The sequence below is a fragment of the Staurois parvus genome, unplaced genomic scaffold, assembly GCF_062004578.1.
Source record: "Staurois parvus isolate SC_StPar_1 unplaced genomic scaffold, SC_StPar_1.0 ptg000261l, whole genome shotgun sequence".
NCBI classification, from domain to species: Eukaryota; Metazoa; Chordata; class Amphibia; order Anura; family Ranidae; genus Staurois; species Staurois parvus.
Window position 1 is genome coordinate 5,787,501 of NW_028318057.1, and position 25,746 is coordinate 5,813,246.

At 42.1% G+C, this 25,746-nt stretch overlaps 1 protein-coding gene across 4 annotated transcripts in view; it reads left to right on the forward strand.

Moving 5' to 3' along the window:
* ANKS1A (ankyrin repeat and sterile alpha motif domain containing 1A) overlaps positions 1 to 25,746 on the forward strand; it is a 169,401-nt gene that overhangs the window by 113,087 nt on the left and 30,568 nt on the right. For all 4 annotated transcript variants that reach the window (XM_089681201.1, XM_089681203.1, XM_089681202.1 and 1 more), the window contains 5 exons: positions 2,149 to 2,283; positions 11,400 to 11,516; positions 11,665 to 11,736; positions 11,902 to 11,988; positions 17,514 to 17,651. In XM_089681201.1, coding sequence (XP_089537327.1) covers positions 2,149 to 2,283; positions 11,400 to 11,516; positions 11,665 to 11,736; positions 11,902 to 11,988; positions 17,514 to 17,651 — 549 coding nt within the window. The remainder of the gene's footprint in view (positions 1 to 2,148; positions 2,284 to 11,399; positions 11,517 to 11,664; positions 11,737 to 11,901; positions 11,989 to 17,513; positions 17,652 to 25,746) is intronic.

Genomic DNA, 25,746 nt, shown 5'->3' on the forward strand with positions numbered 1-25,746 from the left:
TCCGCTGGCTGACCATAGAGCTGATCAGAGACCAGAATGGCTCCAATCATCTCTATAGTCTAAGAGACCGGAAGCTATGAGCATTTCATCACTTCAGTTTCTCAGGATATAAACAGCGCCATTTGTAAACTGGGAAAGCATCTGATCACACCGATCTTGGTGAGATTAGATAATGTAAGGACAGAGGAGATATCTAGAGTCTGATAGACCCCAGATTTCTCTAAAAAGAATCTGACAATGCCCATTGAAGTTGTAGGGGATATTTGCATTCCCTGTGATGGCATTAAAAGTGATAAAAAATTAAAGGGACAGTGTAAAAATAAGTAAAAAAAAAATCAAAATATCTAAAAAAAAAAAAAAAAAAAAAAAAAAGAAAAGAAAAAAAGCACCCTTGCCAAGCGTTGATCCCGTGCTGGTATGTAAACAGCGGTTGCACCATACATGTGAGGTATTGCCGCAAACATCAGATCGAGGGCAGTAATTCTACCACTAGACCTCCTGTGTAAATATAAATTGGTGACCTGTATAGGCTATTAAAGCGTCGCCTATCGATTATAAAAATGTATGTACTTTATTGCCATTGCACGGGCATGTGCAATTTTAAAGCATGTCACGTTTGGTATCTATTTACTCAGCGTAACATCATGTTTTATATTTTATCAAACCATTGGTCAATATATTTTGTTTTTGTGCATTAAAATTTTAAAAAGTGTATTTTTCCCAAAAGATTTGCGTTTGAAAAATTGCTCCACAAATACTGTGTGATGCAAACAATTTCAACACCCACCGTTTTAATCTCTAGGACCTCTGTTTTAAAAAAATATATAATGTTTGGGGGTTCAAAGTAATTTTCTAGCAAAAAAATTGTTTTTTCATGTGAACAAAAAGTGTCAGAAAAGGCTTGGTCTTCAAGAGTGGATGATGTGAGGCATAAGTTTCTAATGTTGGCCCTGAAATGCCAGGATAGTAGAAGCAACCCTGCCAAATGACCACTTTTTGGAAAATAGACACTCCAAGGTGTTTGAGGCTTGGTGAGTGTTTTGCAGATCTCATTTTTTGCCACATATTTTTGGAAAAGGAAGATTCTCTATCTTTTTTCAAAACCCAGTGACAAAAATGATATCTGTAAAATACTCCCCATGCCTGGGGGGGGGGGGGTAGGTGTTTGTACTATCCTGGCATTTTAGAGCCTCCGAAACTGTGATAGGTAGTGGGAAGTGATTGGAGATATGCCCTTTGAAAGCCTGGAGGTGGTCATTGGATTTTGGGGCTTGTATGTAGCTAGGCTGCCACATGTGGTATCCCCATACTCGGAAGAAGTAGAATATTGTGTTTTGGGGTGTTATTCTAGATATACTCATGGCATGCATCAGCAATATATCTTCAAAGTGACAACTATGTGTAAAAAATAAAAATTGTCATATTCATAAAATTTGTGGCAAAAAATAAAATGTTCCATAGACTCGACATGCCTCTCTGCAAAAATTTTGGGGTGTCTACTTTCCAAAAAGGGGTCATTTGGGCAGGTTTGTACTGCCCTGGCATTTTAGCACCTCAAGAAATGTGATAGGCAGTCAGAAAGTAAAAGCTACCTAAATTCCAATACATATGCCATAGTTTGTAGACGCTATAACTTTCACATAAACCAATTAATATACATGTATTGAGATTTTTTTTTTACCAAAGACATGTAGCAGAATACATTTTAGCCTAAATTTCTGACTAACTTTGAGTTTATTGGATATTTTTTATAACCAAAAGTGAAACATTTTTTTTTTCCAAAATATGCGGTCTTTTTTTGTTTATAGCTCAAAAATTAAAAACCACAGAGGTGATCAAATAAAACCAAAAGAGAGCTCCATTTGTGCGAAAAAGGACATAAATTTAGTTTGATTACAGCATTGCATGATTGCGCAATTACCAGATGAAATACTGCAGTGCCAAACAGCACAAAACTGGGGGATAAACCCTCAGGAGGGCAAGTGGTTAATTAACAGTCAGCTGTTTTAGTATGGTAAAGGTTTATGCAGCCAGGATTAAATGTGTTTTGTTGTGCAACCCTGTTTTTTGTGCTGATCAGTCACCTCAGATTGTGTGTGTGTGTTTAGTCTGTTTGTAGTTTAAATCTAATGTATTTTATTATTTTAGTGTCATGATATCCTTCCTCGGTCTATGCCATCCATTCCAGTCGGAGAGCATGATGCTGGACTAGATTCTGGAAGAAGTAGGATAGAAGGCGCAGAAAGCAGGGAGCGCCACAAAGTGCTGGAATCTACAAAAGAGGTTTGATTTATTGGATATATTTTGTGAATGTTTTGCAGTTTCAAGGAAGGTAACAGAACTATATGTATCAGCTACTGCTTTGAATAAGATGAGGAAAGCTGGGTGGGAAAGCTACCAAATCAGTTGACAATATTTGTCTGGCCTTGTGTCAGGTAATTAAAGGAAATCTTTGGTCACAACAAACATTTATTTTATAAATAGCAGCATTGTAATAGTATTACAAACAAAAGTTATTTTTGACAATCCAATGTAAGCTTAGTTGAAAAATCTCCTTTCATGTACTGAGTTCTGCCTGTCTGTCTGCTGACCATCTCTTTCCACAGCGTCCTGGATTCTCTGCATGCTTTTTAGCTTCTACTCTGCGGCTTTTTTTTATTTTTTTTATTTTATTTCTGAGGGCCACATATCCCATGGAATCTTTCTATTTGCAAGCAAGCTATACCTGTACTAACTTTAAATTGTTTGTCACCACAGTGCCAACTCACAGAGCATAATGAATTTGTCACAGAATTCATGGAGTAAATGTGTGAAAATCTTCACAAAATAAATTTACAAACTTTTTAAGATTGTTCAGATTGTACCATGTGACAAGCTGTGACCAATCACAGCTCTCACAGTCTTTCTCAATGGCTGCAGGAATGCAACCAGAGAAAAACAGAAATGGTTACTTTTACAGCCTTTATGGGTGTAAAAGCAATCAGTGTAAGAAAAAAAAACAAACAAATCTTCATCACCTCCCACAAGTAGTACAGTGTCACTATGGTGACACTGTACTGCTAGGGTGACAGTATGTTAAAAAAACAACACATAATATAGAAAATAAAAATGTAAAAAAAAAAATTTAAAATTTTTCGTTCTAAACTAATTTTGGGTTATTTTATTTATTTATTTTTTTACTAAAAATATAGCTGAATAAATTTTGGCCAAGATTTATGAAGAAAGATTATTTATTTGCAAAATTTTATAAGAAAAACACTTTTTTTCAAAATGTTTGTACTTTTTCATTTATATAGCCATAAAATAAAAATCCCAGTGGTGAATAAATACCACCAAAATAGTTTTATCTGTCTCAAAAAAAAATGCAAAAAAATTCATATGGGTACAGTGTTGCATGACCGCGCAATTGTCATTCAAAGTGTTATAGCACTGAAAGCTGAAAATTGGCCTGGACAGGAAGGGGGTGAAAGTGTCCGGACTTGAAGTAGTCAAAGTATTTTTATATTCATAACAAGCAGTAAGAGCTTTCTATCCACCCATGAATGACAAATAATCATTCATGCAACATTGTACCCGAATTGATTGTATATTATTTTTTAGACAGAGCATTCTTTTGATGGTATTTAATCACATTTTTTAACTACTTGCCGACCGCAGATAGCCGAATGACGGCCACACTGCCAGAACGCGCTCCAGGGGCGCGCACCCCGCGATCTCCGTGATCACGTGATGTGGTAAAAGGCCAATCACAGCGGCCTTTTACCACGTGATCAGCTGTGTCCAATGACATGCTGATCACCAGGAAATGCAAATGCCGGTTCTCGGCTGCACTTTCCTCACGATGTCAGATCGTGAGGAAAGTACTGCCGAAAACCGGCAGTTTGTCAGAGCGGGGATCGGCACCGATCATCAGGGTCACTGATCATCAGAGCCCTGATGATCGGTGCCCAGCAGTGCCACACACAAGTTCCGCCCACCTTTGCCACCCAGCAGTGTCACCACCTGTGCCCAGGAGTGCCACCTACCTGTGCCCAGTAGTGCCACCCACCAGTGCCACCCACCAGTGCCCAGCAGTGCTGCCAGTCAGTGCCCAGCAGTGCTGCCAGTCAGTGCCCAGCAGTGCTGCCAGTCAGTGCCCAGCAGTGCTGCCAGTCAGTGCCCAGCAGTGCTGCCAGTCAGTGCCCAGCAGTGCTGCCAGTCAGTGCCCAGCAGTGCTGCCAGTCAGTGCCCCCTATCAGTGCTGTCTATCAGTACCCATTATCAGTGTCGCCTATCAGTGCTGCATATCAGTGCCACCTATCAGTGCTGCATATCCGTGCCACCTATCCGTGACACCTCATTAGTGCTGCCTATCAGTGCCGCCTATCCGTGCCACCTCATTAGTGCCGCTTATCAGTGCCCATCAGTGCTGCCTCATTAGCGCACATCAGTGAAAGAGAAAAATTACCTGTTTGAAAAATTTTATAATAGAAACACAGAAACTTTTTTTTTTTTTCAAATATTTTTTTGTTTATAGCACGAAAAGTAAAGTGCCCAGCAGTGATTAAATACCACCAAAAGAAAGCTCTATTTGTGAGAAAAAAATGATAAAAATTTAATATAGGTACAATCTTGCATGACCGCGCAATTGTCAAAGTGCAACAGCGCTGAAAGCTGAAAATTGGCCTGGTAAATAAGGGGGTATAAGTGCCCGGTAGGCAAGTGGTTAAATCTTTTTACTATATAAAGGACAAAACACATATAAACGGTTTGATTGGTTTCTGTTATAAAACTTTGCAAATAAAACTTCATAAATGTAGGCTAAAATATATTCTGCTACATCCCTTTGGTGAAAAAACAACTCAATGTATATTATTTAGTCTGTGAAAGTTAGTCTAAAAACTATAGTATATATTTATATATAAAAATTTATGTCCTGAAGTACTGACTGCCTAATTTCTTGAGGCCCTAAAATTCTAGGACAGTACAAATACCCCCAAATGACCCCTTTTCAGAAAGTATACAGTCCAAGGTATTTAGTAAAAGGCATGGTGATATAGATAGATATACATATTTTTTAGGTTTAAATTTTTGGGAAAATGAAGAAATTAAATATATATATATTTATATATATTTTTTTCCACAAAGTTGCCATTTAAACAAGTTATTTCTCACACACAGCATAGGCATACTTACACCCCAAAACACATTCTGCTATGCCTCCCAAGTATTGGATTACCACATGTGTGAGACACTTTCACAGCCTAGATGCATAGAGATACTCAAAATCCAAAGAGCACTGTTGATCGCTCCTTAGACCTCATCGCACATGTGAATGAGGTCTTATGTTAACACTGGGACCAGTGTGTTGGTGATTGGGGACACTGTGATGGCTTGCACTGGTCTGGTGGCATTGTACTGCTGTGCCGATGATCAGTAATATCAGAGCAGCAAGCCATTGTATATAATCACTGCCACAGCTGTACAATGCAACCATAGTGATACTGTACCTGCTGTAGTGACAGTAAGTATGTAAAAAAAATGCACACATACATACAGTGGCTATAAAAAGTCTACACACCCCTGTTAAAATATCAGGTTTCTGTGATGTAAAAAAAATGAGATAAAGATAAATCATTTCAGAACATTCCACCTTTAATGTAACCTATAAACTGTACAACTCAGTTGAACAACAAACTGAAATCTTTTAGGTGGAGGGAAGTAAAAATAAAAAACTAAAATAATATGGTTGCATAAGTGTGCACACCCTTAAACTAATACTTTGTTGAAGCACCTTTTGTATTTATTACAGCACTCAGTCTTTTGGGGTATGAGTCTATCAGCATAGCACATCTTGACTTGGCAATATTTGCCCACTCTTCCTTGCAAAAACACTCCAAATCTGTCAGATTGCGAGGGCATCTGCTGTCCACAGCACTTTTCAGATCACTCCACAGATTTCGATCAGATTCAGGTCTGGGCTCTGGCTAAGCCATTCCAAAACTTTAATCTTCCATTAAATCTTGCCATTCCTTTGTTGATTTGGATGTATGCTTTGGGTCGTTGTCATGCTGAAAGATTAAGTTCCTCTTCATGTTCAGCTTTCTAGCAGAATCCTGTAGGTTTTCCAATAATGACTGGTATTTGCAAACCATGATTCTGCCTCCACCATGCTTCGCTGTGGGTATGGTGTTCTTTTGGTGATATGCAGTGTTGTTTTTGCGCCAAACATATCTTTTGGAATTATGGCCAAAAAGTTAAACCTTGGTTTCATCAGACCATAACACATTTTCCCACATGCTTTTGGGAGACTTCAGATGTGTTTTTGCAAAATTTAGCCAGGCTTGGATGTTTTTCTTAGAAAAGGCTTCTGTCTTGCCACTCTATCCCATAGCCCAGGCATATGAAGAATATGGGAGATTGTCACATGTACCACACAGCCAGTACTTGCCAGATATTCCTGCAGCTCCTTTAATGTTGCTGTAGGCCTCTTGGCAGCCTCCCAGACCAGTTTTCTTCTCGTCTTTTCATCAATTTTGGAAGGACGTCCATTTCTTGGTAATGTCACTGTTGCGTCTTATTGTCTCCACTTGACTGTCTTCACTGTGTTCCATGGTATATCTAATGCCTTGGAAATTCTTTTGTACTTTTCTCCTGACTGATACCTTTTAACAATGAGATTCCTCTGATGCTTTGGAAGCTCTCTGCGGACCATGGCTTTTGCTGTAAGATGTGGCCAAGAAAATGTCAGGAAAGACGTACTAGGACAGCTTAATTTTATTTGGGGTTAATCAGAGGCACTTTAACCAGTTCCTGACCACGCCATAGCCAAAAGACGGCTACAGCGCAGTCGGCTAGTTCTGGGAAGGGCGTCCATGGACGTCTTCCCAGAACCGCTTCCCCTGGGGTGCACACTGCGCGCGATCTGTGATCACAGTGTCCTTCGGACACAGCTGATCAGATGACTACGGAACGGGCCAATCACAGCCGCTTTTACTATGTGACCAGCTGTGTTCAATCACAGCTGATCACCGGTTACCTCCAGAAATGCTGGTTATCGGCAGTCCTTTCCTCACGCTGACAGCACTTGTGGAGAGTTGGTAAGTGGCATTTCGCAGGGTGATATCTACACTGATCATCAGGGCACTGTTCATCAGTGTCCTGGTTATCCGTGTAATGCCAATAGTGCCCATCTGTGTTGGCATTCAGTGTCATCAGTTAAAATGTGCCGCCCATCAGTGCTGCCCATCAGTGCCACCTAACAGTGCTGCCTAATAGTGCCTATCAGTGCCGCTTAACAGTGCCCATCAGTGCAGCCTATCAGTGAAGGAGAAAAACTACTTATTTACAAAACTTTATAACAGAAACTAAGAAAAAACATTTTATTTTTTTTAAATTTTGGTCTTTTAGTTTGTGTAGCAAAAAATAAAAACCCTAGTGGTGATCAGGTACCACCAAAAGAAAGTTCAATTTGTCTCAAAAAATGATAAAAATTTAGTTTGGGCACAGTGTTGCATGACCGCGCAATTGTCATTCAAAGTATGAGAGAAAATTGGTCTGGACAGGAAGGGGGTAAAAGTGCCCGGTAGGCAAGTGGTTAAATGATGGCAGGTGTATACTGACCTCCTATGTAACATGATTTTGAATGGGATTGCTTAATTCTGAACACACACAGAAACCTGACATTTTAACAGGGGTGTGTAGACTTTTTATATCGTGTGTGTGTGTGTGTGTGTATATATAATCACGATGGTACTGTGGTGGTGATCAGAGACATTGGCTGGGTGCACTGACATACTGTCACCAGAGCAGCCAGCCATTGGACCATTGTACATGATCACAGCCACAATATATATATATACATACACATATACACTGCTCAAAAAAAATTAGAGGAACACTTTGAAAACAAATCAGATCTCAATGGGGAAAAATATCATGCTGGATATCTATACTGATATGGACCTGGTAACATGTTAGGAACGTAAGGATGACCCATGGTTTGATGGAAATGAAAATTAACCTACAGAGGACTGAATTCAAAGACACCCCGAAAATCAAAGTGAAAAAATGATGCAGCAGGCTAGTCCATTTTGCTGAAATTTCATTGCAGCAACTCAAAATGGTACTCAGTAGTTTGTTTGACCCCCAAGTATTTGTATGCATATCTGACAACGTCGGGGCACGCTCCTAATGAGACGACAGATGGTGTCCTGGGGAATTTCCTCCCAGATCTGGAGCAGGGCACCACTGAGCTTCTGGATAGTCTGAGGTGCAACCTGGCGTTGTTGGATGGACCGAAACATGATATCCCAGAGGTGTTCTATTAGATTTAGGTCAGGCAAGCATGGGGGCCATTCAATGGTATCAATTCCTTCATTCTCCAGGAACTGCCTGCATTCTCTCGCCGCAAGAGGCTGGGCATTGTTGTTCATCAGGAGGAGCCAAGGACCCACTGTACCAGCGTAGGGTCTGACAATGGGTCCAAGGATTTCCTCCCGATACCTAATGACAGTAAGGGTGCCATTGTCTAGCCTATACAGGTCTGTGCTTCCTTCCATGAATATGTCTCCCCAGATCATCACTGACCCACCACCAAAACGGTCATGCTGAATGATGTTACAGGCAACATAATGTTCTCCATGGCTTCTCCAGACCCTTCCATGTCTGTCACATGTGTTCAGGGTAAACCTGCTCTCATCTGTGAAGAGCAAAGGGCGCGAGTGGTGGATCTGCCAGTTCTGGTGTTCAATGGCAAATGCCAATCAAGTTCTATTGTTACGGGCAGTGAGCACAGGACCCATTAGAGGACGTCGGGCCCTCAGGACACCCTCCTGAAGTTTGTGGCTGAATATTTGGTCAGAGACATTCACACCAGTGGCCTGCTGGAGGTAATTCTGTAGAGCTCTGGCAGTGCACATCCTGTTCTTCCTTGCACAATGAAGCAGATACCGGTCCTGCTGATGAGTTAAGGACCTTCTACGGCCCTCTCCAGCTCTCCTAGAGTAACTGCCTGTCTCTTGGAATATCCTCCATGCTCTTGAGACTGTGCTGGGAGATACGGCAAACCTTCTGGCAATGGCACGTATTCATGTGCTATCCTGGAGGAGTTGGACTGCCTGTGCAACCTCTGTAGGGTCCAGGTATCTCCTCATGCTACCAGTAGTGACATTGACCCTAGCCAAATACAAAACTAGTGAAAAACAGTCAGAAAAGAGGAGTAGGGAAAAAAATGTCAGTGGCCTCCACCTGTAAAACCATTTCTGTTTTGGGGATTGTCTCACTGTTGCCCACCTAGTGCACCTGTTGTTAATTTCATTAACACCAAAGCAGCTGTAACTGCTCTGCTACTTAACTGACCAGATCAATATCCCAGGAGTTTGACTTGATGCTATACTCTGGTTAAAAAGTGTACCTTTTCATTTTAGTTTTTTAGTTGTGTGTGTAATTATATATAATAATATATATATTAATTGTTTTTTTTCTTATTACGGTTACCAGAGCAGTGCAATGTCATTATGGTAACATTGTACTGCTGTGGCTATTGATCAGTGACACCGATGCTGCACTGGCTTACAGTGTCATTAGTGAAGCAGCCAATGTCTCTCAATAGAGGGAGCAGTACAGTGTCATCATAGGTCTAGGGATTTAAACTCCTCTGCTTTTGACTGTGTTGGGCACTAATAGCGCATCACCCACTGGAAGTAAGTACAGCAGAGATCACCAAGGTATGGAGGGTGTTAGTTTACCTAATTTTGTTTTTTTTAAAAAAAGGTGTACTAATACGTCAAACTAGAAGGCTGGTAGGCTGCCAGGAAAAAAAATTGTGAGTGGATTTTGGTGCCCCTGCTGTGGACTGTGATTTAAGTGTCTGTTTTGAACTTTGAAGCTGAATTACTTCACAGTACATGAAGCTAAAGATGGCATTGAAGGCTTGTTGAGAAATTATGTAAATAGTTTAATATCCATAGTATGGGTACAGGTGCACTTTAAAATACAGAAAGCTGGCTTCGTGTACTTGAACATCTTTACATTTAAGTCCACTGTAAAGACTTGTTTACACAGTCACATAAATGCCACTTGTAGGTGTGCATGGCTGTTTGTTATGCATCAGATGTACTTGAATTTGTGTTCTGTGCATCTTCATCTCATCAAGATTTTCAGTAGTTCTTTCTGTCCCCCAGGGTAGAGACAGCATGCGGAGCTTATGCAAGCCATAGATGGGTCGAAAATCTGCTGATTTTTCGGCCGAAAATAAAATCGGCCGATTTTCGGATCGTTAGTGGGCTAATTGTTCGGCTGTTTTTCGGTATTTTGGCCAATAAAGTTGGAAAAAAATCGGCCGATTTTGCCAATCGGCTGATTTTCGCGGCAATGATGGGTAAATCGGCCGATCTTTTTACCGATTAAAAAAAAAAAAATCTGCACATGAGCAGTGATCTGCAAGAAGAAGACAAAAAGAAGAAAAAAAAAGAGGATGAGGATGAAGAGGATGAGGATGAAGAGGATGAGGATGAAGAGGATGAGGAGGATGAAGAGGAATTCCAGTCCGGCAAAAAAAGTCCCTGCAGAGAGCTCGGCTATTTCTTTGACAGTTCCTTGACATTTATAGCGGTTGCAACAATGTATCTATTTGTTTCCGAATAAAAACATCTGTATCCTAAATGGATACAAATACATTGTTGCAACCGCTATAAATGTCAAGGAACTGTCAAAGAAATAGCCGAGCTCTCTGCAGGGACATTTTTTGCTGGCTGTAGACGGGATGAAAATCGGGCGTTTTTTTTTTTGTTTTTTTTTTTTTACCATTGCTGGTAACGTCGGCCGCTTGAACGACCGATTTTTCGTTTTTTTAAAGAAAAATCGTCCGATTTCAACCTATCTATGGCCTGCATTCGTCTCCTTTTTCTTGGAAGTTTGGCTGCTGACAAACTGTGTTGTCAGCAATCCCCTATTGTTCAAACATGCTGCTTTCAAAGAGACAAATGGGTAACAAGCTTGCATTGACAGCGTTTATCTTGATTTTAGGGGCTTGCCTGATAGAAGCAGTACCACTAAGCATGTGGGGGAGGGGGTAAGGGGCGTGCTAGCCAGGGCACAAGCTGTGGGGAACACCTCTGCCGCATTTGGACCTGTGCTGATGGCGTTGGCGCGTCTGAGATACATTGTCACGGCAGAAGGGGTGGGAGACCCAGAGCTTAGCTTAAGCTAACAGGAATGACAACAGATCTGGTGGCTGGTGGGGAGGAGTAGATGATTGCAGCAATTGGAGTAAAACAGCAGTTGGATATAATTGCATTTAAGATTTTAAGATGTGTGGATTATTCTGTCCTTTTGATGTTTTTAGATTTATTATTAATATACTGTATTTGTTATGTTTTGATATTTGCTATTATTGGATTTTTTTTTTTTATATATAGGATGATTCTAGGCTAACATTAAGACCTCCACATTCATCCACCTCATATGCACCTCTACAGAACTGGCAGCATCAACCGGAAAAGCTGATTTTTGAATCCTGTAGTTATGAAGCCAGTGTGAGTATTTTCAATAAGGTGTGAAACAATGGGTTTAAAGTATTTGCCTGGATCTTTTTTTTTTTAAATATTAAACATATACAAAATTCAAGTTATAAATGTGTTTCTTTGTACAGTGGTTTCATAAGATTACCTGTTTGTATGTCAGTATTTAGGATCAATGCTTATCAAAGATTTAAGAGGGACAGAGTCCACCCAAGATGCCTGTGCCAAAATGAGGGTGAGTTCTTGTGTTACGTGCATGTGAAGGCTTGCATTGCCATTACATATTACTGCGTGTGTACTTTCTTAAAAGTGAGTGTGCATTAAAATAGATTGACATATCTTAATACCATAACATTTATAGAGCATAACAGAACATAATGTATTTGTAATGTGTTTGTAGAAATCCACGGAGCAGATGAAAAAAATTCCAAGAATCACACTTTCCATCAGCTACAAGGGTGTCAAGTTTATTGATGCATCAAATCAGGTTATTTTTACTTTTTAATTCTGATTGACTTATGTCTGTGCAAACTAGAGTTCTTACAGTGTAGCAGGGCAGATGCTTGGTACAGAAACACGAATCCAGTGGAGATCGCTGTAGCGGTTTTGCCTTCTACAGTGTTGCAGAAGGATCCCATAGGTGTGATGCATACAATATTGTAAACATATCCGTACTTGGGTTTCTCGTTTATAAAGCACAACTTTAATAATAAACGCTAAGTAGACTTTTAGGCTTTTTCAGTTAGATCATTTATGTGTTTGAAGAGAAACATCAATTGTCTTGCATGGGTAATTGTTGTGTACATAAACTTTTTTTAATGTACGGTATGTTTTATACTTTACAGTAAGTGTAGTTTGATTTATGTGTTTGAGGAAAAACACAAATTGTCTTGTGTAAGTAATTGTATACATACATTTTTTCTTAATGTACTGTTTTATTCTTCATATTGAGTGTAGTTTGGTTTGTGTTTGAAGAAAATACAAATTGTCTTGTATACAGTCATGGATAAAAATATTGGCACCCCTGCATTTCTGTCAGATAATGCCCCACTTCACCCAGAAAATTGTTGCAATTACAAAGGTTTAGGCATTCTTACGTTTACTTCTTTTGTTTGTATTGGTATGACACAGAAAAGTGGAGGAACAAAAGGCCAAATTTGACACATTCCATGTAAAACCCAAAAAATGGACTGGACAGAATTATTGGCACCTTCTCAAAATTGTAAGAAATAATTGCATTCCAAGTTTATGATGCTCCTTTAATTTATAATTCAACTCGCCTATATCAATTAACAGGTGCTGACTATAGAAATCACACAGGCAGCCAGGTAAAACGGTGAAAAATTGATTCAACGTTTGTTGTGTGCCACATGGAGTATGGAGAAGAGAGCAGCAAAGAATTGTCTGAGGGTTTGAGAACAAAAATTGTGGAAAAGCATGGACAATCTCAAGGTTACAAGTCCAGACATCTTAATGTTCGTGTTTCCAATGTGCACATTGTCAAGAAGTTTACATCCCATGCCACTTTAGCTAATCTCCTTGGATGTGGATGAAGGAGAAAAATTGATCAAAGATTGCAACAAAGGATTGTTTGAATGGTGGCTTAAGAACCTCGATCAACTTCCTGACAAATTCAAGCTAACCTTCTGGCACAGGTTACAACTGTGTCAGCTCACACTATACGTCGCCATCTGAATGAAAAGGGATGCTATGTTAGGAGACACAGGAGTACCTCACTGCTGACACAAACATAAAAAAAGCCAGATTTGAGTTTGCCAAAACTTACCTGACGAAGCCAAAATCTTTTTAGGAGAATGTGCTGTGGACAGATGAAACAAAATGACAGCTTTTTAGTAAAGCCCATCGTTCTACTGTTATCAGAAAAAGCATTAAGGCCTTTAAAAAAAAGAATACAGTCGCTACAGTCAAACATGGTGGAGGTTCCCTGATGATTTGGGGTTGGTTTGCTGCTTCAGGCACTGGATGTCTTGACTGTGTGCGTTGCATTATGAAATCTGAAGACTACCAAAGAACTCTGGCGTACAATGTAGGGCCTAGCGTCAGGAAGTTGGGTCTCCGTCAGAGATCATGCATCCTACAGCAGAACAGTGACCCAAAGCACATGCACCCAGAAATGGTTTCAGACAAAGCGCTAAAGAGTACTGAACTGGCCAGCAATGTGTGCAGTCCTCAATCCCTTAGAGCAGGAGTCTCCAAATTTTCTAATCAAAGGGCCAGTTTACTGTCCTTCAGGATTTAGGGGGGCCGAACTGTGGCCAGTGAAAGTAGAAGAAAATGTCTTGGTGCCAGTGGGTGTAAACAGTGCTCCATCGTTGCTGTCAGGGGGAGTAATAGTGCCGCATCGTTGATGTCAGGGGGAGGGATAGTGCCCCATCTTTGCTGTCGGGGAGGGATAGTGCCCTGTTGTTGCTGTCAGGGGGAGGGATAGTGCCCCGTCATTGCTGTCGGTGGGAGGGATAGTGCCCCGTCATTGCTGTCGGTGGGAGGGATAGTGCCCCGTCATTGCTGTCGGTGGGAGGGATAGTGCCCCGTCATTGCTGTCAGGGGGAGGGATAGTGCCCCGTCGTTGCTGTCGGGAAGGAATAGTGCCCCATCGTTGTTGTCAGGGGGAGGAATAGTGCCCCGTCGTTGCTGTCAGGGGGAGGAATAGTGCCCATCGTTGCTGTCAGGGGGAGGAATAGTGCCCCGTCGTTGCTTTCAGGGGGAGGAATAGTGCCCCGTCGTTGCTGTCAGGGGGAGGAATATTGATCCACCATTGGTGTCAGTGGGGAGAATAGTGCTTTTCATCAGAGGGAAGAAGAGTGCCCCAGGGGCCGAATAAAGACAAGCAAAGGGCCACAGTTTGGAGACCATTGCCAATAGAGCATCTGTGAAGAGATCTCATAACAGCAGTTGGGAAAAGGAACCATTCCAATCTGAGAGACCTGGAGCAGTTGGCAAAAGAAGAAAGGTCCAAAATACCAGTAGAGAGAAACTCATTGATGGCTACAGGAAGCGATTGATTTCAGTTATTTTTCCCAAGGGGTGTGCTACCAAATATTAAATTAAGAGTGCCAATAATTTTGTCCAGTCAATTTTTGGGGTTTAACGTGGAATGTGTCAGATTTGGCTTTTTGTTTCTCCACTTTCGTGTGTCATACCAATGGAAACAAAAGAAATTAACGAGAATGCCTAAACATTTATATTTGCAACAATTTTTGGTGAAGTGGTACATTATCTGACAGAAATGCGGGGGGTGCCAATATTTCTGGCGTTGACTGTAGGTAATTGTGTGCATAAGCTTTTTCTTAACCACTTGGAGCTCTGGAAGATTTTACCCCCTTCATGACCAGGCCATTTTGTGCTATACCACACTGTGCTACTTTAACTGGTAATTGCGCGGTCATTCAACACTGTACCCAAACTAGAATTTTATAAAATTTTTTCACACAAATAGAGCTTTTTTTTGGTGGTATTTGGTCACATATTTGCCATAAGTGGAAAAATACAGAAAAGTTTCGAAAAAAAAAACCCCAGTATTTTTTACTTTCTGCTATAAAGCCTATACAATTAAAAAAAATAAAAAAATTAAAATCAAATTTCTTTATAAATGTTGGTGAAAATGTATTCTACTACTTTGATAAAAAAAAAATCCCAATAAGTGTATATTGATTGGTTTGCGCTGAAGTTATAGTGCTTACAAACTGTATATGTACAGTGCTCAGCATAAATGAGGAAATAATTTAGGGCTTAGTCCCCACTGGTTCTTTACTATAGTTCATTATGATGGTAGAGATATGTCCCTCCATTTCTTGGCCTATTGACTAAGCTAGGGCTCTATTGAACCTTTCTCATTCCCCTTTAACAATACATACAGTGCTCAGCAGAAATGAATACACCCCAACAGATTTGTCAGAAAACCTTTACTTTCCTCAGAATCAACATTTTCTTTGGGATACTATACTACTAAAATACTCCTACAAATGTCCATTGATTGCAAACAAGATTTGTTAATCTGCACACACACAAAAGTATTTTTCCTAACCAATTAATTCAAGACCATGTTGCAAAAATGAATACTCCCCAATGAAAGTCTTAGGAGCAAAGCTACAACTACAGGTGAGTCTAATTATTTATTAAACCGGTATCCAGCAACCAGTTGATTATAAAAGGGTGTTGCTTAACAAAGAAAACCCCTTCCCATTTCATGCTGTTCGCAATGGCACTACATCGAAGAGAAATGTCACAAGGCCTGAGAAATAAAATACTTTTTTTTACAAAGAAAGGTGAAGGCTACAAAAAGATCAGCAAAGCTTTACTTATCAGTCAGAATACTGTAGCAAAAGTGATACAAAAATTTAACAAAGCTGGAACTGCAACCATCTCACAGAGATGTCCAGGCTGTCCAACGAAGTTAACTCGACAGGACCATCTTCTGATGAGAAGGGTTGAAGAAAATCGCAATGCAAGTTCACTGCAGTTAGCTAAATACGTAGAAAGCCAAACTGGGGTGATAGTTTCCTGTGACACAATACGGCATACTCTGCAGAAGAATAGCATGCATGGGTGTTGTCCACGAAGGAAGCCTTTCCTTAAGTCCATGCACAAAAAAGCCCACCTAGAATTTGCCAGGGCCCATGCTGAAAAAGAAGACTACAGAAACTCTGGACTGAGACCAAGATAAAGTTTTTGGAACTGATGGCTTCAAAACTGTATGGCGTCGCAAAGGTGAGGAGTACAAAGAAAAATACATGGTGTCTACGGTGAGGTTGTTCTTGAAGAATGGAAAAAGATAGATGTTACAATATGTTGCCAATTTGTTCATTCCATGCCTTGAAGACTTGGTACTGTTCTAACAAATCATGGAGGTCATACAAAATACTAGATGTGGTAGTTTTTGCTGTGGTGTGTATTTATTTTTGTATCAACTAATTTGAGTAAAACTGAAGATTTTGTAAAACTAGGTTATATTATTAACCTTACTTTCATGTAATGAGCTAAACAAATGTTCTATAAAACTTATTTTCAAAAGGGGTGTACTCATTTATGCTGAGCACTGTACATATTTTTATTTTTAGTAGTGTGGGCAATATGACACTGACGCTGGGGGGAATTGTCTATCTGCCACTGACATCACCAGTGACGTTAATACAGTGATCAGTGATAACATTCTACACTGTCACTGTACTAATGACACTGGCTGGGGAGGGGTTAACATCTAGGGCGATCAAGGGGTTAAATGTGTGCCTAAGTGTAATGTGTGTAGTGTGCTGCTTTTATTAAGAGATCTCTTAAGTTTCTCATCCCTGATTTGCAAAAATGAGAAACAGAGATGATTCCCTCTGTGATTGTCAACACAGAGCTCTGCACTTTGATTGTACACAGCTAATCAGCAGGTCCTGGCCATAAATCATTGGCAGGGACAATGCGGATATGCTCCCTCCGTGTTTAATCACAGTTGGTGAGCTGGTGCTAGCGGATGGGGGGGGGTGGATTTTGGGCTTGGGGGTGGCCATACACGTGTAGATTTTCGGAAGAGAATATTCATAAGAAAAGGCGTACGAAAATTCTTTAAGCATTCGATCAATGGACAAATGTCCTTTCGAAATTTTTCTTTTGCTTTTAACATTCGACTTTAAAATTTATGTAATTTGTGAACGATAACCACATACACTTGTCAAAAATTCATTTGATCGAGAAATATTTTCCTTCCTCCCCCTTCGAAATTTTCCCGTCACTGCTGGCAAAAATGAACATCGATTTGACCCCACTAATGATTAGAAAATCAAACGAATATTCTTGAAATGAAAATTTTTGAACAAAAATCTATACCTGTATGGCAAGCTTTACGGGTGCGATGCTTTGCCTACAGCGGCCGCCTGTCGACAGTACATTGCGGGTGGGTGGTCGCTAAGTGGTTAATTTACTGTATGTTTTATACTTCACATGAAATATAAAGCATTTTACTACATTCCTCACCTTTATTTACCCTTTTACATCTTACTCTTTCAGAATGTAATAGCAGAACATGAAATTCGAAACATATCCTGTGCGGCTCAGGATCCTGAAGACTTATGTACCTTTGCCTATATCACAAAGGACCTGCAGACCAGCCACCATTACTGCCATGTGTTCAGCACTGCCGATGTGGTGAGCCAAGCATACATATATCTTTGTAATTTGAAAAAAAAAAAAAAGTGTTGTGGCATACAGTGGGGCAAAAAAGTATTTAGTCAGCCACCAATTGTGCAAGTTCTCCCACTTAAAAAGATGAGAGAGGCCTGTAATTGGCATCATAGGTAGACCTTAACTATGAGAGACAAAATGAGAAAAAAAATCCAGACAATCACATTGGCTGATTTGGAAAGAATTTATTTGCAAATTATAGTGGAAAATAAGTATTTGGTCAATATTAAAATTTCATCTCAATACTTTGTTATATATCCTTTGTTGGCAATGACAGAGGTCAAACGTTTCCTGTAACTCTTCACAAGGTTGGCACACACTGTTGCTGGTATGTTGGCCCATTCCTCCATGCAGATCTCCTCTAGAGCAGTGATGTTTTGGGGCTGTCGCTGGGCAACACAGACTTTCAACTCCCTCCAAAGGTTTTCTATGGGGTTGAGATCTGGAGACTGGCTAGGCCACTCCAGGACCTTGAAATGCTTCTTACGAAGCCACTCCTTCATTGCCCGGGCGGTATGTTTGGGATCATTGTCATGTTGGAAGACCCAGCCACGTTTCATCTTCAATGCCCTTGCTGATGGAAGGAGGTTTGCACTCAAAATCTCACGATACATGGCCCCATTCATTCTGTCCTGTACATGGATCAGTCGTCCTTGTCCCTTTGCGGAGAAACAGCCCCAAAGCATGATGTTGCCACCCCCATGCTTCACAGTAGGTATGGTGTTCTTTGGATGTAACTCAGCATTCTCTCTCCTCCAAACACGACGAGTTGTGTTTCTACCAAACAGTTCTATTTTGGTTTCATCTGACCATATGACATTCTCCCAGTCCTCTTCTGGATCATCCAAATGCTCTCTAGCAAACTTCAGATGGGCCCGAACATGTACTGGCTTAAGCAGGGGGACACGTCTGGCACTGCAGGATCTGAGTCCCTGGCGGCGTAGTGTGTTACTGATGGTAGCCTTTGTTACGTTGGTCCCAGCTCTCTGCAGGTCATTCCCCGTGTGGTCCTGGGATTTTTGCTCACCGTTCTTGTGATCATTTTGACCCCACGGGGTGAGATCTTGTGTGGAGCCCCAGATCGAGGGAGATTATCAGTGGTCTTGTATGTCTTCCATTTTCTAATTATTGCTCCCACAGTTGATTTGTTCACACCAAGCTGCTTGCCTATTGCACAAACAATTTTGTTTCTGGTGTCCTTCGACAGCTCTTTAGTCTTCACCATAGTGGAGTTCGGAGTGTGACTGTTTGAGGTTGTGGACAGGTGTCTTTTATACTGATAACAAGTTCAAACAGGTGCCATTGATACAGGTAATGAGTGCAGGACAGAGGAGCCTCTTAAAGAAGAAGGTACAGGTCTGTGAGAGCCAGAAATCTTGCTTGTTTGTAGGTGACCAAATACTTATTTTCCACCATAATTTGCAAAAAAATTCTTTCCAAATCAGCCAATGTGATTGTCTGGATTTTTTTTTCTCATTTTGTCTCTCATAGTTGAGGTCTACCTATGATGCCAATTACAGGCCTCTTTCATCTTTTTAAGAGGGAGAACTTGCACAATTGGTGGCTGACTAAATACTTTTTTGCCCCACTGTAATTCATAAAGAATTTTGGTGTAATTTATACACCTGGGTTCAGGCTATGGACATTGAAGCACCCTCACTTGCATCTGTAGCTGCAGGAACGTTGGAAAAATTCACCCTCAAGCTTCACAGCAGAATCATTGAAAGTAATCTCTAATTTAGCTCAGAAAAGAGTAAGTACTAACCTGATTGCACATGTCTCTCTCTTGCTGTTCAGATGAGCAAGTTGTTCTTCTGTCGCTAACAGAAATGCTGCAGAATGTCTCTCACCAGTGATGCCTTGCTTATCCGCCCAGAAGGGGAGTGACATCTAAAATAAACAGGTGTTTTGCATAGCAATCCTGATGCAGGCTTGACATCAGCTTTAGGCTATTTTCAGACTTTTTTGTTTTTCTTCCGTTTTTGAATGACAAGTGCAGAAGAAAAAATGCATGACTATTGAATCCTATGGATCTCCTCACACTAGTCAGTTGCTGGTGCGTTACGTTTTTGCTGCATTGTTGGTGTATGTTTTCTCCGCACCAAAAACAAATCCCTCTATTGGAATGAATGGAAGCTGCATCAAAAGCAACAGCTGTGGAAAGTGTTCAAGCCTAGGTTTACAGAATCGCATGACAAGGGAAACCCCTCCCTCTCTTCTTTCGATCGGCCGGCCGACCGCCCCCTCCCTCTCTTCCTTCGATCGGCCGGCCGGCCGACCGCCCCCTCCCTCTCTTCCTTCGATCGGCCGGCCGGCCGACCGCCCCCTCCCTCTCTTCCTTCGATCGGCCGGCCGGCCGACCGCCCCCTCCCTCTCTTCCTTCGATCGGCCGGCCGGCCGACCGCCCCCTCCCTCTCTTCCTTCGATCGGCCGGCCGGCCGACCGCCCCCTCCCTCCTTTCCTTCGATCGGCCGGCCGGCCGACCGCCCCCTCCCTCTCTTCCTTCGATCGGCCGGCCGGCCGACCGCCCCCTCCCTCTCTTCCTTCGATCGGCCGGCCGGCCGACCGCCCCCTCCCTCTCTTCCTTCGATCGGCCGGCCGGCCGACCGCCCCCTCCCTCTCTTCCTTCGATCGGCCGGCCGACCGCCCCCTCCCTCTCTTCCTTCGATCGGCCGGCCGGCCGACCGCCCCCTCCCTCTCTTCCTTCGATCGGCCGGCCGGCCGACCGCCCCCTCCCTCTCTTCCTTCGATCGGCCGGCCGGCCGACCGCCCCCTCCCTCTCTTCCTTCGATCGGCCGGCCGGCCGACCGCCCCCTCCCTCTCTTCCTTCGATCGGCCGGCCGACCGCCCCCTCCCTCTCTTCCTTCGATCGGCCGGCCGGCCGACCGCCCCCTCCCTCTCTTCCTTCGATCGGCCGGCCGGCCGCCCCCTTTCTCCCTCCCTCCCTCTCTCTTCCTTCGATCGGCCGGCCGACCGCCCCCTCCCTCCCTCTCTCTTCCTTCGATCGGCCGGCCGACCGCCCCCTCCCTCCCTCTCTCTTCCGTCCCTTCCTTGGATCGACGGCCCGTCCCTTCCTTGGATCGACGGCCCGTCCCTTCCTTGGATCGACGGCCCGTCCCTTCCTTGGATCGACGGGTCGTCCCTTCCTGACGGTTTTATTTGATCTTTTTTAAGTTTTTACCTATTTTTTTTATGATTTAAAAAAAAAATCTTGTTTTAAATACTTATTTTTAGAAGTATGCTAGATGTTTAGCTATTTTTATTTTGGCAGAGTGAATAACTAAGCCAGAATGTGTAAGTGTAGCCTGCGCAGAGGACTAATCAATTAAACTGGCTGCTGCTAGCAAAACCACAAATATGTAATGGTGAACAGATGTGTAAGAACAAACATAAAAGTTGATGGTCTGCCTCTACTGAAAAAATAATAAATAAAAAAACTACCCTACTACATACAGGGTCCCCACAAATGTGCATATACTATAATGCCCTATGGGCTGACAAATATATCCCCCAGATACCTCCTCTGCCCTTAAAGCATTTGATCACACCAAGATCAGTGTGATCAAATGCTTCCCATTGTTAAAAATGGTGCCAGGGAAACCAGTGGTGATGTATGCTCATCGCTTCCTGTTTCCTAGATCATAGAGGTGGACAGACTGGTTTCGGTCTTTGTTCGCTTCTAAGATCAGCCAGCAGAAGCACCGGCCTGCTGTTTGTGCGGGATGGGACAGCCCACAAGGGCTTTTTTTTATCTCAGGGAATAGGCACAGGAACACAACCATACCCTCATTGCACCACTGCCTAACAGTGGGAGGGTATTAATTAAGTATTGTTAAATACCAGTAGTGCATACTGCACAGGGCAGAGTTCAGGAGTGCACTGCGTACGGGGTGCAGGGTTCAGGAGTGCAAAAAGGATGAAGAGCTCAGGAATGTACTGTGTGAAGAAATTAAGAGAGTACTGTGTTCAAAGTGCAGAGTTCAGGCGTGCCCCGCTTGCAGAGTGCAGAGCTCAAGGATGCATACAGTGAGGAACAGAAGTATTTGAACACCCTGCGATTTTGCAAGTTCTCCCACTTAGAAATCCTGGAGGGGTCTGAAATTCACATTGTAGGTGCATTCCCACTCTGAGAAACAGAATTTAAAAAAAAAAATTCAGGAAATCCCATTGAATGAGTTTTAAAGAATTTATTTGTCTTGCACTGCTGTACATAAGTATTTGAACACCTAAGAAACCACACAAATTCTGGTTCTCAAAGACCTGTTACTGTGCCTTTAAAAAGTCCACCTCTACTCCACTCATTAATCTAACTTAGTAGCACCTGTCTGAGCTCTTTAAAGACACCTGTCCAACCCACAGTTAGTCAGACGCTAATTGCTAACATGGGAAAGACCAAAGAGCAGTAAAAAGACACCAGAGACAAAATTGTGGACCTCCACAAGGCTGGAAAGGGCTACGGGGCAATTGCCAAGCAGCTTGGTGAAAATAGATCAACTGTTGGAGCAATTGTTAGAAAATGGAAGAGGCTAAAGACGACTGTCAGTCTCCCTCGGACTGGGGCTCCATGCAAGATCTCACCTCATGGGGTATCACTGATGATAAGAAAGGTGAGGAATCAGCCCAGAACTACAAGGGAGGAGCTGGTCAATGACATGAAGAGAGCTGGGACCACAGTTTCAAAGGTCACTGTCGGTAGAACACTACGCCGTCATGGTTTCAAATCATGCATTGCACGGAAGGTTCCCCTGCTCAAGTCATCACATGTCTAGGCCCGTCTGAAGTTTGCCAGTGACCATCTGGATGACCAGAGGAGGCATGGGAGAAAGTCGTGGTCAGATGAGACCAAAGTAGAACTTTTTGGTCTAAACTTCACTCGTCGTGTTTGGAGGAAAAGGAAGGATGAGTTGCATCCCAAGAACACCATCCCTACTGTGAAACATGGGGGTGGTAACATCATGCTTTGGGGGTGCTTTTCTGCGAAGGGGACAGGACGACTGCACTGTATTGAGAGAGTGAATGGGGCCATTTATTGTGAGATTTTGAGCAACAACCTCATTCCCTCAGTCAGAGCATTGAAGATGGGTCGTGGCTGGGTCTTCCAACATGACAACGACCTGAAGCACACAGCCTGGATAACCAAGGAGTGGCAACGTAAGAAGCATATAAAGGTTCTGGAGTGGCCTAGCCAGTCTCCAGACTTAAAACCAATAGAACATCTTTAGAGGGAGCTGAAACTCCGTGTTGCTCAGCAACTGCCCTGAAACCTGACAGATCTAGAGGAGATCTGTGTGGAGGAGTGGGCCAAAATCCCTGTTGCAGTGTGTGCAAACCTGGTCAAGAACTACAGGAAACGTTTGACCTCTGTAATTGCAAACAAAGACTTCTGTACCAAATATTAACACTGATTTTCTCAGGTGTTCAAATACTTATGTTCAGCAGTGCAAGACAAATAAATTCTTTAAAAATCATACAATGTGATTTCCTGAATTGTTTTTTTAATGCTGTCTCTCAGTGGGAATGCGTCTACAATGTGAATTTCAGACCCCTCCATGATTTCTAAGTGGGAGAACTTGCAAAATCGCAGGGTGTTCAAATACTTCTGTTCCTCACTGTATCTCACAGGCCAGTTTACAACCCCGCCTTCTAGTACAGAGCCCTCCTCCCACCCCCAAATCTCTCTTTCCCCACCTGCAGGCTATCAGAGAGAGGGGCTGCTGCAGCTACGACTTACAGTAGGAGTGCAATGTTAGTGGGGAAAGTGGGCATTAGTGTTAAGAGTGGGATAGCAGATAACACTGGTGCTAAATGGGGGGGGTACGCAATGTGCTAATTTCTAATGTGGGGGAGAGGGGGGACATGGGGATTAGTGGAGGGAGAGGAGCAACATTGGGAAGAAGTGAGGGACATTGGGGATAAGTGGGAGGAGAGGGGACATTTGGGATAAGTGGGTGGCGGCTGATGCTCTGTGTGAGAGTAGTTTGCCCTGTGTGACTAACCTGCATATTTTGAGTGTCACATACCACTGTGCACTTGCTCAGGAAGATTGCAGATGTCCATTATAGGTGGGGTACAGCAGCACGCCCATTCCTGGAACAACAGAGGCTCAGAGCTCTGAGCAGTATGCTGCAGGGACTGGAGGCAGCTCAGTTTTCTGGGACAACAGCTCTAGAACCTTGATGCTCTTGCGCAGACCTCTACTGCTTGCTGCAAGGGGCAAATGAGAAATATTTATATGCTGCAAGCCACATTTACCTCTTTCCCCATTTGAAAAGGAATACAAACCAGTTTTTTTTTTATTTCTGAAAATAAAATATTTACATGATCATTCCTTTTAGTTAAAATTAGAGCACAGCAGTCTGGTATTGTAAGAGGATAATTATGGTATAGCTAGTTTTAGGGCCTGTGTTAGCGGGCTTTTGTTCGCTTTTAATGGGATTTGCATTCCTATTCAAATATATGGAAGTGCAAAACAAGGTCAAAGCAGGTCAGGCGGTTGACTGGAGGTCAAATGGAACTGACCTGAATTATGATGATCTCAGAGGTGTGTTAAATTGATGCCATCAACACAAGTCCAACAATAAATGTCTTTAAACAGCGCGCTGGAACCCCCCCTTTTTTCTTTATGCAAACAAAATATAGTAAACAACGATCCTTCCCTTAGCAGTTGGAGTCTTATCTGTTCCCCTCACAGAAAGAAATGGTAATGATAGAAGTGACCAGCACTCTCAAAATAATAAGTTCAATATTGTCTTCTTATTACCGAAGACTAGATGTCATACATCCATCAACTTCTTCCTTTGAATCCAATCTTCCTATACAGTGATATCCAAAAAAGAAATATAATATGGTGTAGTATGCTCAGTTCATCATGCTTCAAATCCTGTCCAATCTGCTCACATTTATAGTAAATAACCATATGTGTATTTGTTCACCAGTGTTCAAGTATATGAAGGGTAAGGGTAAATAAAGATGGTGTATATCCAATCAATTATTCTCAGATTCACTTCATCTCTGTGTCTCCTTGTGGCTGGTACTTCAGTGGTCGTCTCACATAGATTTATTAATATCTATGCCCTTACAAACATGTATGGCTCTGTATGATCTCTTGCATGGGATCCCTGGAGAGAAGCTGGAGTTAAGAAGGGGATTGTGAAATGTGATTCGTAAGCCACCAATCTGATCAGGTGCATGGAGTGACACTATTAAACACGTGCATGCGGTGGTCTGTATCATTTAAAGGGATATGCACTATTTTGGGGGTATGAAAGTTCACGCTGCTAAAGAGCATGAAGAAGGGGGAATGGTTTCTGAAAAGCACAGTTTGTTAGATGTTCAGTAAGGAGCTTGGAGCGTCTTTCGTGAGGTTAAAAACTTGGTGGGTCCTTCTATGGATATTAATGGGAATATAATATAATGTGAGTGGCTTTCTATCTGTGAGAGATTTTTAGAAAACAGTATTGCACTATATTGGCATTTTGTGGGAATTTTTTGTGGATCTTGACGTGTGACGACCACTGAAGTACCAGACACGAGGAGACGCAGAGCTGAAGTGAATCTGAGAATAATTGTGAGCACATTGGACAGGATTTGAAGCATGCTACATTGAGCATACTACACTATATTATATGTCTTGTTCTGGAAATCACTGTATAGGAAGATTGGATTCATAGGAAGAAGTTGATGGATGTATGACATCTGATCTTTGATTATACAGACACAATATCGAACTTATTTTAAGAGCGCTGGTCACTTCTATCATCAACACAAGTCCAAAACCTGTCAATAGTATAGTATTCAGTCAGAGAAGATATTAGTCATGGGGGGGTGAAGGTGGGAATATAAAACTTAGGCAGCCTCATGAATTACAGTGCCTTGAAAAAGTATTCATGCCCCTTGAAATTTTCCACATTTTGTCATGTTACAACCAAAAAAGTAATGTATTTTATTGGGATTTTAAGTGATACACAAGCATAAAGTGGCACATAATTGTGAAGTGGAAGGAAAATGATAAATGGTTTTCAAAATGTTTTACAAATATCTATAAAGTGTGGTGTGCATT